The sequence below is a fragment of the Myodes glareolus genome, chromosome 9 (assembly GCF_982192425.1).
Source record: "Myodes glareolus chromosome 9, mMyoGla1.1, whole genome shotgun sequence".
In the NCBI taxonomy this organism is placed as follows: Eukaryota; Metazoa; Chordata; class Mammalia; order Rodentia; family Cricetidae; genus Myodes; species Myodes glareolus.
The window spans coordinates 51098692-51114815 of NC_142034.1; the positions used below are offsets into that span (position 1 = coordinate 51098692).

Below are 16124 nucleotides of genomic sequence, written 5' to 3' on the forward strand. Positions count from 1 at the left end.
CTTGAAAATCCTCCCAAAAAATAAATTTTTATTTTGTTTAAATCATAATTCAGAGGGCTAGAAAGATGCCTCAGAGGTCAAGAGCACTGGCTGTTCTTCTACAGGACTCAGATCCAATTCCCAGCACCCACAAGAAAGTACACAATCATCTAACTTCTAAGTTCTAGGGGATCCAACGCCCTCTTCTGGCCTTCATGGGTATCACATTTATGTGCTGCACAGACATATATGCAGCCAAAATACTTACTGATATATATAATAATAATAATAATAATCATGATGATAAAAATAAGTGAATAAACTTTCAGGGTTTGGAAAGTAAGACAATGGTAGAATGTTTGTCTAGGATATATTTGTATTTGGGAAGTCCTGGGTTCAATCCCTAGCAACACTGGGTGTGGACTGAATAGACAGCTCAGCACCTAGGAACAGTTGTTCTTCTAAAGGAGGACCTTAAGTTTGGTTCCCAGCACATATCCACAGCTGTCTGTGACTCTCGTTCTAGGAGATCTGGTACTCTCGTCTAGTCTCCCCAGATACAGGCCCCTCCACATATACATATAAATAAAACTTTTACATTTATAACTCAATAAATTACATTTTAAAGGACCACCCAAAATAACTATAAGATGGTAAAATAATTATGAGTCAGATCTAGTATGCAAGAGACTATGGATTCAATCTCGAGTGCCACACACAAATCAAACCACAGTATGCCAAGAGAAAACTGGGCACAATGGGTGTCTCCACAAAGCCAGGCAACAAGACTTGATGAATGACTAACAAGATATTAACTATATCCCTGTGGCACAAAGTTGTTTCCACATCCTAGCACAGAAGATATAGAATTTACTCATAACAGATTACCTGGAAACCATATTGTACCTCCCACAAAATGAGGCCTACTGAGAAAGGAAGTTGCTGCAAAATAATTCTTTTCTACACTATGAATATGTATTACTCTCATTGGCTAATAAAAAGCTGGCAGGCTGGTAGCTGGGCAGGAAGTTAGGTGGGAAAGCCAAACTGAGAATGATGGGAAGAAGGGCAGAGCCAGGAGAGACGCCAGCCAGCTGCCCAGTCTCCCTGAAAGTTATCCCAAAAGATATGCTGGAGGACAGGTAAAGCCACGAGCCACGTGGCAATACAGAGATTAATAGAAATGGGTTAATTTAAATGTAAGAGTTAGCTAATAACAAGCCTAAGCTATCAACAGAGCATTTATAATTCATATTCAACCTCTGAAGTCATTAAGTTTGGGACTGGGCAGTCGGGACAGGAAACGTCTGTTTAAAGCAGTACTTCAATCAGATTCACCTCCACGGGTAGCCACAGAGGCCCAGTGGTAGCGTACTCATAGACCTCTCAGTCTAACCTACCGTTGTTTCTCCTTTCCTACCAACCTCAACAAAAACTCACATAGCAGAGAGCTTAGCAGTGAGAGGAAAATGAAGTCTCTGTGGTCCTGTCTCCCCTTCTATGATGACGTAAGGATGCTACTTGATCTCAGAGATGTTGGGATTCTGTGAGTTTCAAGATGAAGGAAAGTTAGGTACACTCAGCAGAGCATGAGACACTCGGAGGTAAGCTCCTAAGTTTAATTTCCTCTCTCCTCACTAATCCCTTCTAAGGCCCAACATTCCTTTCCTGAAGGAAAATGGAAAACAGACATTGCAAACTTTAATAGCAAATATTAATGGACTTCAATACTACTGTATATAACTGAGCAGCAGGGAATTCTCAATCTCAGTAGATGAGTTTTTTTAGGTAGCAGAAGTAGAGAAGGACCACAAGAGTTACAGAGGTAAGGAGAAGAGGGGAGGAAGGCAAACAAGATGACAGATCATGGAGTGGAGATGAGAAAGAAGAGATGGGTACCAAGACAGACCGTGAAGTAGTGCAAAGGAAGACAGTGAGACAGAGTGAAGATAGGAGGGCACAGTGGGATAGACCTGGTAAAAACAAAAAGCAAATTTTCAAACCTTACAAAGTAGACTAGGCTAGAAACAAGAACATAGTCATTTTCCATCAGTAGGAAATATGCAACTATTTTATCTGTCCTTAGGTGTTCTGTCTTTAAGCAACATTGCTGACTTGGTGAAAGAAGCACCTCTCCCAGTGCTCTTTAAAAATTAATTTAGAGCTGGTCAGTGGTGGCTCATGCCATTAATTCCAGCACTCGGGAGGCAGAGGCAGGTGGAGCTCTGTAAGTTCAAGACCAGCCTGGTCTACAAGAGCTAGTTCCAGGACAGGCTCCAAAACCACAGAGAAACCCTGTCTCAAAACAAAACAAAACAAAACAAAATAAAAAAATTAATTTAGGGCTAGTTGTGGTGGCACATGCCTTTAATCTCCAACACATGAGAGGCAGAGGCAGCCAGCTAAGACTACATGGTAATATCCTGTCTCCACCCCTTCCCACCAAATTATTTATTTATTTACTCATTCATTCATTCATTCATTCATTCATTCATTCATTATTTGTGTGTGTGTTTGTACACTACAATGCAAAAAGGTATGAAGGCCAGAGGACAATTTAAGTCAGTTTTCTCCTTCCAAAGTGAGTTTTGGGGATCAAACTCAGGTCATCAGGTTTCTGTAGTAAGGACTTTTGCCTGCTGAGCAATTTCACCAATCCTCCCATGGCATTTTTAAAAGAATAAAAATCAATATGTAGAAACACTGCATTAAGAACAAAAGTATCTGGTTCATTTAGTCCTTTAATCCCAGCACTCGGGAGGCAGAGGCAGGCAGATATCTGTGAGTTCAAGGCCAGCCTGGTCCAGCAAGTTCCAGGACAGCCAGGGGCTACATAGAGAGATCCTGTTATGACAAACAAACAAACAAAAACCACACATAATCTTTACAGTAGGGGTGATGATACACACCTCAAACAGCTATACTTAGGAGCTTAAGGCAAAGACTGTCAAGAGTTTGAAGCCAACCTGAGCTACAAAATGAGTACCAGGGAGTCTGGGCTATAATGTATAATACTATCTCAAAAATAAAACAGCATATTCATAAACCTCAATTTTCTGCGCCTCTACAGTCTAAGTACACATCACACCACATCACAACAAAGGGTAACAAAGTCATTCTGATCTGATCACAAATATGGAGTAAGTGTTCTAGGAGGAAAAGTTCTCCTTTCAGATCGATGAAACTTGTAATGTCAGATATGATGGTCTTGCTATAGCATTGTTCTATCAGCAGGTGGCCTACCACATAGTTTACCACAGAAGTTCCAGCTCTCATCTGCAGAGCACTTTACACACTTGTACAGACAACGGTCTGGACTCTGAAAGTTATATTGTCTTTCTTATTACTGCTAAGGGACTTGGATATATTTCAGGACAACAGATGTTTTCTTAAAAATTACAAACAGTTCATATTCACTCATTTGGATCCTGAGTGTCACTTGCCATGTGAATAACTATAACTAAAAAATGGTATGACTCATACAATAAAAGAATATATAATTTTAGTTTTAAAATTTAAGTCCTCAGCTCAAACTTTCTCTTTAAAAAATACAAGGTAGGCTAGTTTTCCTCTGGAGGAAAAATATTTTTTGTTATTAGTATATTTTTTTAACTTTATACCCAAAAAGCACACAAAAACACAAAACAATCTATTTTGCTGTTAATTTTGTTTTCTTGAAACAAAATCTCACCATATAATCCTGGTTGGTCTGGTATGCACTTTGTAGACCACACTGTACTCAAACTCATAAAAGATCCACCCTCCTCTACCTCCAATGTGCTAGGATTAAAGACATGTGCCACCATACCTAGTAAAGATTTATTCATTATTTTCATGTGCATGTGCGCCTATGTGAGTCCATATGCACGCAGGAGCCCAAAGAGACCAGAAAAAGGCATCGTATTAGAACCCCAGAAAATGGAGTTAAAGGCAACTGTGAGCCCCTGGGAACCAAACTTGAGTCCTCTCTCTCCAAGAGCAACAAGGGCTCTTAACCTCTTGTTACTTCCAGCCTATAAATCTGGTTTTTTTTTAAAGATTTATTTATTTATTATGTATACAACATTCCTTCCATGTGTGTCTGCATGCCAGAAGAGGGCACCAGATCTCATTATAGATGGCTGTGAGCCACGATGTGGTTGCTGGGAATTGAACTCAGGACCCCTGGAAGAGCAGCCAGTGCTCTTAATCACTGAGCCATTAAATCTGGTTTTAAAAATATAAATTAGGCACCCCACAAGTCCTGTCTGGTTTCTTTTCTCTTTGGTTTTTGAGATAGGGATTCTCTGTGTAGCTCTGGCTGTCCTAGAACTACCTTTGTAGACTAGGCTGGCTTGAATTAGTTATCTGCCTGCCTTTGCCTCCCACGCACTAGAATTTAAAGCATGTACCACCACACTCAGCTAGTTTTCTGGTTTTCATATCAACTCATGTATGTGAGAAGTGAGAACTACTGAAAGAAAAAAACAGCTGAATAATGGTTGGGTTGTAGATGATTAGCATTTTCTTTATATAATTCTATGTTTTCCAAATTGCATACACTGAACATGTATTTATAATCAGGAAAAATATTATCACTTTTATACATACTCCTCTGTAATAGAATTTTCTATTATTAAATTTTATTAAAAATTTAAAAATTTTATTAATAAATTTAAAAATTTATTAAAAATTTAATTTAGAAATTAAAAATTTTCTATTATTTTTATTTTATTAAAAATAAAAACCTTCTGTGGTAGTTTGAATGTAATTGGTCCCCATAAGCTAGCTCCAAAGGAGTGGCACTAGTGGAAGGAACTGTGGGGCCAGGCTCTGAGGTCTCTTGCTTAAATTTCACTCATTGTCACAGTCTACTTCCTGCTGGTTGCAAGATACTGAACTCTCTCAGCTCCTTCACTAGCACCATCTGCCTGCACTCCACCATGTTCCTCACCATGATGATAACGAACTGAACCTCTAACTGAAAGCTGCTATCTTCAATGAAATGCTTTCCTTTGTAAGAGCTGCTGTTCTCATAATGTCTCTTCACAGCAACAGAAACTCTAAGATACCTACTTTTCATCGATTTAATTATTAATATTTCCAAACCATCAGGACCTCTTTATCACAGAAACTGACTCCATATCTGCCAAAGCCTCTTGAGCTATTATCTGAGATGTGTTATTTCTCTGCCTAAAAGCAGTGGGCACACGAGTGACCTCATTAAGAGCCAGCACTCAGCTGGGCAGTGGGGGCGCGTGCCTTTAATCCCAGCACTCAGGAGGCAGAGGCAGGAGGATCTCTGTGAGTTCGAAGCCAGCCTGGTTTATAGAACGAGTTCTAGGACAGGCTCCAAAGCTACAGAGAAACCTGGTCTCAAAAAAACAAAAATCAAACAAAAAAACCCAACAACACAAAAACGGCCAGTACTCACTCTAGTCTTGGCCTCTTCCATCGCAGCTCTTAAGAAAGCTGTGATAGACAACTTAACAGTCACATTCAACAGTACAGATTTGAGCATCTGGTAATGTTGATCATTATGAAGTCTAATCAATTAATAAACAACAAACATTTTAATTAAAGAATCCATTATACTAATTAAATGATCGATACAAAGCCAGAACATTTTTATTAAGGCAATTTAATTTATAAGCAAGTCTGATATAGTGAATGAGAAAGCACAGGATATCTGGGGGAAAAGATATAAACAATCTAATTAAAATGAGTATGAGTATACTCCTAGGTAAACAAACATAATAGTTAACTGGAAGGCCTCAATATTAAAGCTAGTTGAGTTAATAATCTAGCCCTATACACCTTGGACCTGTTTATGTTTAAATTAGTTTTAGATATTAAAACAATATCTCAATCCCAGATCACTTACAGATAGTTGGGAAGAATGTCTATGGATTCCTGTGGGGCTGTGGGGGCCATCCCAGAGGAAAAGCCCTCTCACAGTAAAAACAAAGTAAGCAGTTCCTAGTAGTCGAGTCTCCCTTGGATCTCCTAGGTGGGAGCAATAGAGCAATAAACAGAATATCTTGATGGCTGAAACTAGTCCCTCAACCAGTCAGGAGAGAAGCCAATTTTTTTTCATGCACCCATGAAAATAAAAATATTATGAGCCAGACAATAGTGGCACACACATTTAATACCAGCATTGAGGAGGTAGAGGCAGGTGATCTCTGTGAATTAGAGGCTGAGCTGGTGTAGAGTGAGTTCCAGGGCAGATAGGTGCTGTGGGATAATGACCTTGTACACTGTAAAGATTTTACACTTGTGTTGGTTTAATAAAAAGACTATATCCGGCTGAAAAATTAACTCAGAAGCTAAGTGCATTGACTGCTCTTCCAGAGGTCTCAAGTTCAAATTCCAGCAACCACATGGCAGCTTACAACCAACCATATATAATGAGATCTGATGCCCTCTTCTGGTGTGCAGGCATGCATGCAGACAAGACAATATATACATAAATATGTTTAAATTTAAAAAAGACATTAATCAAGCTGGCCACCAACAGCGAGAGATACAACAGGTGCACAAAGATTTCTGCCTGACACTGTTCAATGAGCATTTTGTCCCCTGTTATCCTATAATACCAACTTGGGAAAGGAACAGAGAAAATGCACTTTAAAAACATACTGTGACAGCTCCTTGGGACTTAAAAAGCAGTTAACTTCAATGAAGTAAGCTCTTATCAATACTGGCTACAAAACCGACTGAACCATATACTCTTTGGATTAAGGTAAGCATTAAAGTGCTTCCAAAAAGGAGTATATATCCAAGAACTTCATCTGCTATGTCTATCCAAAGGCAGAATAAAATGTTGAGGAAAACGGAATGAAAGGCAAAGTCAAGAATGTGGACCCTGGAATCTATTCCTCCATATGCAGTTGTCAGTTTACACAATCACACAGCCTCAGGTAACAAGCCAACAGAAGAAAGAACAACAAACTAGCACTGGCAAAATTTAGCTTACCAGTAATACAAAACAAGGGAGAAATCAGTCTCCCCCACATCACCTTTACAGAACCCTGGCAGTTGTTCACATATCAGAAGCTGCTTTCACACAGCTTGGCACAATTAAGTTAGCCTCCACCTTGCAGGGCACATCTGTTGTGACTTGCCTCTCCCTAAGGAGCTGGAGCTGAAAGCGATTGGCCAGTTTCATCAACTCAGTCAGGAACACATCATCCTCTCTGAACTCTAACTCATCGGTATAGATCCAGCGAAGCATGGTCACTGCCACCTCAGGATTCGCATCTAGTTAGAAAAAGAAAGTAGATGACACACTTAGGTCTTCTAGAAGTAACCCTAAAATCTGTGGTTAGGGAAGTAAATAATGGTATACCTAACTCAAGGAAATATACTGTAATAGATCCCAAACCTTAGCACAACTGACACCATGATGGAACTATCATTGAGGCCTGGAACCAAGCACACAGGCAGCCAACACCTGCCCAAAAAAGAACAAAGACTTACAGTTTTATGAAAGTCCCTAAATTTATTAACCTTGCTTTTGGCTTCTGTGACTCCACTTCTGACTAACTGAGGTATAGCAACCCAAGATATGTTTTTTGTGTTTAAAATCCCACCTCAAGAAATGCTTGGAACTGCACTTGGGTCCCAAACACCCAGTGTAGCTACAGGCCAGCCAATAAAAACTTGCTATTTGCTTACACCTGTGTCTAGTGGTCTTCTCTGGTGAATACCTCTTAACAATACAGATATTAAAAATGTGACAGTTGTCTAGGCAGCATCCAATTTCAGAAAAATGTTAAAAGTTTTTGTATGAGGAAACCATAGGGTCAAATTCATTGGGTAAATATTTGAGACATAAGAGAATTTCAGAATATTTTTCATTTCTTTATCCCCCACTTTGAGACAGGGTCTCTCTACACAGCCCTATCTGTCCTGGAACTCTCTATGTAGAGGAGGTTGCCCTTGTCCTCACAGAGATCTGCCTGCCTCTGACTCATTAAAGGCATTAACTACACACTCAACATAATTCCTAACACAGACTAGCCACGGTTTTATTTATTTATTTTTAATCATTTATTTGTGGTGCTGGGAAATAGAAGGATTTTATGTGTTTGGGTGTTTTGCCTGCAAGTATGGCTATGCACCAATTGCATTCTTGGTGCTCATGGAGACCAAAAGAGGACGCTAAATTCCCCAGAACTAGAGTTACAGATGGCCATATTCCACCATATGAGTACTTGGAATAAAAGCCAGACTCTCTGGAAGAGCTGCCAGGGTACCACTGAACCATATCTCCAGTCTCTAGCCAAGATTTTTAAAGACTGAATAAACCTTTACATAAGAATTATTCACATAGGTTGTTATCCTAAACAAACAATAGGGTAAATACAGAGAATAATAATGAAAAGCTGAAGCCAGGCGGTGGAGGTGCTTGCCTTTAATATCAGTACTTGGGAGGTAGAGGCAGGCAGATCCCTGTGAGTTCTAGGCCAGCATGGACTACAGAGGGAGTTCCAGGACAGGCTCCAAAGCTACAGAGAAATCCTGTCTCAAAACAGACAAACAAGTAATGAAGAACTGAGACAAAAATGTTTGTTTACTTTTATACAAGATCTCTCACTCTGTAGCCCAGGCTAATGTGGAACTAACAGCAATATTCTTGCCTCAGTCTCCCAAAATTGTGGGATTACAAGTATGAGCCACCATATTTTGCTTACAAAATCTTAAGAATCCAATAGAAAGTTAATAAAAACATAGTATATATACAATGGCAAATCTGCAGCAATTAAGACTACACAGATACATTCATGACAATATATTTTACTCTTTTGGTTTTTGGGGGGCTACCACTCAACTCCCCTCAAAAAAACAATACACAGAGGCTTATTCTTAGTTGTGAATGCCTGGCCTTAGTTTGGCTTGTTTCTTAGTTTTTCTTCACTTAAATTTTCCCATCTACCTTTTGACTCTGTGCTTTTTCCTTTTCTTCTGTATATGTTACTTTTACTCTGTGGCTGGCCCTTCACGTCCTCCTCTCCTTGTTCTATCTTGGTTCTTTTTTTTCCTCCAGATTTCTCCTTTTCTCCATACTCTCTGCCCCAGCCCCACCTATCCTTTCTCCTGCCTCACTATTGGCCATTCAGCTCTTTATTAGCACCATCAGGTATTTTAGGCAGGCAAAGAAACACAGTTTTGGGGCTGGAGAGATGGCTCAGTGGCTAAAAGCACTGACTGCTCTTCTAGCTGAACCTGGGTTCAATTTCAAGCACCCACAGGGCAGTTAACAGTCTGTAATTCCCAGATCTGACACTCACACACAGACATACATGCAGGAAAATACCAATGCACATAAAATAAAACTATCATTAAAAAAAAAAAGAATCACAGCTTCACAGAGTTAAACAAATGCAGCATAAACAAAAGTAACACACCTTAAAATAATAATCCCCAGCAGAGGTTTAAAGAACTAAGAATTCATTTTGTATCTCATTTTTGCTCTATATATGCGAGTACAAATGTACCATTGTGTATATGCATATACATCCAATCATACAGCTCTGTCTATCCATCAAAAACCTGAAAGGACATACACTAAAATATCAACTCAACAATTTACTCATGATTAATTTTTCTTTTAGCTAATCTTTACTTTGATTTTTATTTAATAAAAACATTATTTATGTATTTTTTAAAGTTAAAGACTATACAGTTACTTGAAGGAAATGTTTACTATAAAAATCATCATTTATAATATCTAAACTAGTGCTGAGGATATGACTCAGTTAGTATTGATTGCTTAGCATGCACGCCTTTAATCCCAGCACTCTGGAGGCAAAGGCAGGTGGATCTCTCTATGAGGTCAAGGCCAGTCTGGTCTACAAGAGATAGTTCCAGGACAGCTAGGGCTGTTACACAGAGAAACCCTGTCTCAAAAAACAAAGGGGGGGAAAAAAACCAAAACAGAAACAAAACAAAAAAAAGAAGACAATCAGCCTAATCTATATAACCTATATATATATGAGCTCCACGTCAACCTGGGTAACATAGCAAGACTCTGCTTCATAATAAAAATAAGTAGGGTGGAAGTGTATATGGAGTGGTGGTGAAGTACTTGTCTAACATGTGAGAGGCCCTGAGTTCAAACCACAGTATTGTAATAAGCAAAACACTATATCCAGCAACTGCAGTACATTCTCTTTCTAAGTGCACACAGTATTTTCCCTGAGACAGACATACACTGAGCCATAAAACAGGGTCTCATGTAGCCCTGACCAAAATGTCACTGACAGTACACCATAGCGTACTCTCACAAATCTCACAACTGCTAGAATTACCAATTTTTGACAACTTAAGTATCAAAAGATGGTAGCCTACTCTTAACATCTTTCTAACAAATTTGAGTAATTCTCAAGTTTTTATTGTCTTTTCTAGGCTTTGCAAACTGTGTGACTGTGGAGTCAAGATACTACCATACATTTTGTGAGAGACACTTAAAGGTGTAGGAGGGTCTTCTTTCTATGTGTTGCTTTCATTGGTCAAATAAACTGCCTTGCTTTTTGATAGGGCAGAATTTAGATAGATTTAGATAGGTGGAGTAGACCTAACAGAATGCTGGGAGAAAGAAGCAGAGTCAGGCAGATGCCATGGCTCTTCTCTCCGAGATTGACGCTGGTTAGACTCATGCCAGTAAGCCACAGTCACGTGGCAATACAGATTATTAGAAATGGGTTGAATCAATATGTGAGAGTTAGCCAATAAGAGGCTAGAACTAATAGGCAAGGCAGTGTTTAAATGAATACAATTTGTGTGTTGTTGTTTTGAGGTACAAACTAGCCAGGTGGCCGGAAGCCGGGTGGTGGGAACGTGGCGCTCCTTTTACTACAGAGCAGTGCCCAATGTCATTAACTAATGCCACATAAAAACCCGAGAAGACTTTTAAAGGAATTCTATTCTTAGAAATTATGCTAGTTTTAATCTATAGACAATCAGAGAGATGTGGCTTCAAAAAATTACATTTTTAAAGAGAAAAGCTACACTCATACATACTGGAGCCTTTCAGGAAAAGACCTCCCATAAAGGCATTTCCATTCTAGGTGTGAATGATACATGCATCTGCTTTTATGTGTGTTTATCTGTGCTTACAAGGAGAATTGAGGGTTTCAAGTCAAACCTTAGAAATTATCATAAAGACAGTTCACTCCAAACAAGAGAAACATGAAAGATCTGTTCTCCTAAATCCAGGGGATCAACACTGTTTTCCTGAACAACACTACTCAAGGTTAGCCACCCCTAGCACCCTGAACTGGCTATAAGTCCCAATTCCCATCTCTTCTGCAGCATACATACATAGCAGCTACTTTGTTATATTCATGGCCCTGGCCTGAAATGATTTGGTAACAGTCCATTACTTCCCCCAGAGCACAAGCTCTGAGGCAGAGATGCATCCTAATCACTCAGCCCTCAGCACATACAGACAGGCCTTCTGAACTGGAGAGCCTCTCAACAGACATCTCAGCAGAGCTTTCACACTCACGCACTTCTGAAAATGTACCCTCCACTCTCATTCTCTCTCCTAGTCTTCAGATCAAACCCAGGAATTCACACATGCTAAGCAAGCACTCCCAGTCCAATATCCTATTTTAATATCCCAACAGATTCCATGTAACACTTACTGCAATAGTCACTAAGAACAGAGTTCAATAAAAACTTTGTTTCATGCCTTGTTTTCAAGAGTAGTTAAGCAAATACTAACAAAATACAATTTTAGGTAAACTTTTGAAAACTTCTTCATTTAGCCATAAGCTATAAATATAAATAAGACAACAATAGAAATAATTCAGTATATATCTATTAAAAACCTTCCTTAAAGTTAATTTATTTGTGTGTGTGTGTGTGTATGTGTGTATGTGCAATGAACATACATATCATGATGCACATGTAGAAACTAAAGACTAAAGTACAACTTGAAGAGGTGAGTTCTTTCCTTCAAGTCATCAGGCTTGGTGGCAAATACCCTTACTCACTGAGTCATCTTCCTATTAAATTAAATAGGAAGATTAAATTAAATAGCCCTATTAAAATTCTTTTTAAAGAAATTTACTACTTATGTTTAAGGTATATGACATGTTATTAGGAGATACACATATAGCTGGATATGGTGGCACATATCTTTAATCCTAGCACTTGGGAGTTAGAGCAGATAGACCTCTGTGAGTTCCAGGTTAGCCTGATTTATACAGTGAGACTTTATCTCATACATATAAATAAAGAGATGCACGCACAAAAATTACTATATAATTGGGCTGTAGATGGTTCAGTAGTTAAGAACATATATTGCTCTTGTAGACCACCTGAGTTTGGTTCTCAGTACTCACAACCACACGTTAATTCCAACTTCAGGGACATCTGCCTACTCAGATACCATGCACACAGGCACATACCAACACACAGATACACTAAAAATAAATAAGGCTAGAGAGCTCAGCGTTAAGAGCACATATTACTACTGCAGAGGAACCAAGTTAGGTTTCCGGAAGTCACATCAGGTCGTTCACAACCCTACTACTCAAGCTCCAGGAAAATCTGATGCCTCCAAAAACACCTGCATTATCATATACACACATGCATATATACACACATACCCATATATATGAATATAAGCATAATTGTATGTATATACATACATAATTTAAAAAATAAAAATTTTTAAAAATGAAATCGGGGCTACAGAGATGGCTCAATGGTTAAAAGCATCAGCTACTCTTCCAGAGGACCCACATTTAATTCTCAACACCCACATGGTAGCTCACAATTGTCTGTAACTTGTTTCAGTGGATCCAACTCCCTCACATAGACATACATGCAGACCAAATGCCAAAGCACATTTAAAAATAATTTTTTAATTAAAAAAGAAATCCTTTCTAAAAAAGTTACTCTAGTGAGTAGGGCATGGTGGCACACACCAATAAGCCTTGTGCTTGGGAGTGTTCAGGCAGCATGGGCTGGAGGGGAAGTAGAATTATCATGGTAAAACTAATTAACACTCACCATTTCACACAGGCATAGACCTACTAAAATTCTAAATACTCACAGCCATCCTTTGTTGTTACAGAAAACTACTGTGAGCCAGTGAAGACACTTGCTAACAACCTGAGTTCAATCAACTAGAACCTACGTGGTAGAACTGATCCCTGCGAGCAGACCTCACACACACACACACACACACACACACACACACACACACTAAATATATGCAAAAAAAATTTTAGGAAAAGATATTAAAGGTGGCCATACACCTTTAGTTCTAGCTTTCAAGAAGCAGAGGCAGACATATCTGAGTTCAAGGTCAGAAGGGTCTACATCTTGAGTTACAGGCAAGCTAGGGCTACATGATAAGTTCCTCTCTTCAACCAGTCAATTAACAGGAAGAATGACTGAGTTCCCTGGCATCAACCACTGAATTCTACACACATCCACACACACCTATAAGGACATATACATACACCACATGCAAAACCTAAAATAAGCAATGTTAAGATTCTATTGCAAAAGAATATCATTACTTCTTTGTCTTTCACAAGTATAAATCTGTTCTGCTAAGTTAAAACCTGGGTTTAAAAGTTATAAGACTGAGTAAAACATTCCTCTACAACCTCTCAGCTTGGACCCAGCTCTTCAGGCAGATCCTATACTGTAGTCATAACTCAATACATACTCAATAGACAGCCCTCAAATGCTCAGAGATCTGGGGAATATGGCATTTAAATGTTTATTAAAAGGCTTTTTGTAACAGAGAGACAGGTTGGCTCCTGGCACTACCCCATTTCCTCCAAAGACAAAAGACAGATGGGCACAGAATAACATCCATCCATAATTCACTACCAGTGAAAGTGCTAACCACTGGGAAGAACTGCCTTTCAGCTAAACTGTTAAATATCTCCAAACAATGGACAACAAGAAACTGGAATTGACTGCCTGGTTGCCCAGGGCAAAGTAGGCTGGTCTTCCTACAGATCTTAAACCACAAGATCTTCCAAAGCCTGGGCAGGCCGCATGATAATAGCAGAAGGCAAAGGTTTCCTGCCCTAAAGCCCCTGCCCTCAAAGACCATGGAGGACCCTAGGGAGTGGTTGTCTAGGTAGTCAATCAAGTAAGTTCTCTGTCATTTTTTAAATCAATAACTCAGGTAAAAATTTACCCTTCTCAAGAACTCTGATGCAATTTGATGGCTGAGAAGTTTGTCTGTTTAAAAGGAATAACTTCCCAAAACAGATTTCAGTGTAACTTCTTACTATATTTAAATAAAAGGTGTTTTAAAATGCAAAGCTCAAGATGTGAGAATCTAAAAGTGTTTCATGGTACAAGAAAGTGACTTAAGGTGTGTAAATACAAGTTATAAAGGTCTGAGGACAAGAACGTTTCAGAGTATAAGCAAATGGTTTAAGTTGCAAAAATGCAAGTTACCAGATAACTCTCATAATGCTGCTGTTCATAGTCTTAACATTAATAAATAAAATTCTGATAAGCTATTAATCTAAATACTACCACTACTATACTGCAAGATCAAGATTTTAAATTCTCTTTGGTCATCTTCTAAGGATACTTTTCATTGTGCAAAAACACCTGTCACAATCATTTCTTTTTTTTTTAAATATTTATTTATTTATTATGTATACAATATTCTGTGTGAATGTCTGCAGGCCAGAAGAGGGCACCAAACCTCATTACAGATGGTTGTGAGCCACCATGTGGTTGCTGGAAATTGAACTCAGGACCTTTGGAAGAGCAGGCAGTGCTCTTAACCACTGAGCCATCTCTCCAGCCCCTGTCCCAATCATTTCTGACATGAGTATACTATCGTTTCTACAAAACAAATTTCAGTATAGAATATAAACAGTAAAAATGCTAATGTGTATAAAATTTATGCTTTCACAAACTCAAAGAACTCTAGTAAATTCCAGTGAGCCGAATGAGAGGATTCACCTCAAACAAGTCCAAGAGACACTGGCCAGTTCCACAGAGCCTGCACAGCAATAAACAACCAGCTACCCCAGGATATGGCCAGCACCCCAGCTTTCTCAGGTCCCCCAAGATTTCGACACCCACAAATAAGCAGGAAGCAGTCTCGAGAACCCAGTACTCCAACCCTCTCCCACCTACTATCCCCTTTAATTTCCCACCTTTTTTATGGTAAGAAAAAGATGAAAATGTTAGGATTATGCTGGCCTTCCCTGTCACTTGGCAAGATGAACTCAGACAGTAGTCTGTCCCATTAAGACACAAGCTCTGCCCACTCGCAATCTCTCCGTTCCCCTGGGGGAAAGCTGGTCTTGACTTTCTTCTCTTTCTCTCTCTCAATCTCTCTCTCTCTCTCCAGCCATCATTCTTCTGAAGATGCAGCTCTCGGTCTCTCTCTTCCTCCCCTTTACACCCAGTCTGTGTCAGCATGGCATATTCTGTTTCCTGCCTGTGGTTCTCACCAGCAGTGGAACCTGCCAGGGTCACTTGCATGGTAAATCTCTCTTTAAAGCAGGCCTAGAGAGATGACTCAGCAGGTGAAGATATTTGTCACACAAACCTAGCAACCAGAGATTAATCCCCAGAACTCCAGAGATTTGTTCCCTGACCTCAAAAATATGAGTACACATATTAATATTTTTTAAATAAATAAGCTTATTGAAAGATACTCATATTTTCCAAATATAAGAACATAATATATACTCAAATATTAATGATTTATTATCCAAGGATTAAATGTAATCATAAAGAATAAGCAGAGGCTGGAGAGATGGCTCAGTGGTTAAGAGCACTGTTTGCTTACAGCACCCACAAGGTGGATCACCACCATCTGTTAATTCCAGTTCCAAGGAATCTAACATCCTCTTCTGACCTCCTTGGGCACTTCATGCATATGGTGCAAAGATAGTAATGTATGCAAAACACTCACACACATACATTAAAATAAAATTTAAAGCCAGGTGGTGGCGGCACATGTCTTTAATCTCAGAACTCAGGAGGCAGAGGCAGGTGGATCTCTGTGAGTTTGAGGAAGCTTGATCTACAAGAGTTAGTTCCAGGACAGGCTCCAAATCTACAAAGAAACACTATCTTGAAGAATAAGAATAAGAAAATAAGAATAAGAATAAGAGAAGAAGAAGAAGAAGAAGAAGGAGGAGGAGGAGGAG

General features: G+C 39.1%; 1 protein-coding gene across 2 annotated transcripts in view; it reads right to left on the reverse strand.

The window, feature by feature from the left end:
* Positions 1 to 16124, reverse strand: part of Ankfy1 (ankyrin repeat and FYVE domain containing 1) — a 66558-nt gene that overhangs the window by 38127 nt on the left and 12307 nt on the right. The window contains exon 4 of one of the 2 annotated variants that reach the window (XM_048448678.3): positions 7086 to 7221. The exons of the other annotated variant lie outside the window; for it this stretch is intronic. Coding sequence (XP_048304635.1) covers positions 7086 to 7221 — 136 coding nt within the window. The remainder of the gene's footprint in view (positions 1 to 7085; positions 7222 to 16124) is intronic. 2 annotated transcript variants of the gene reach the window in all.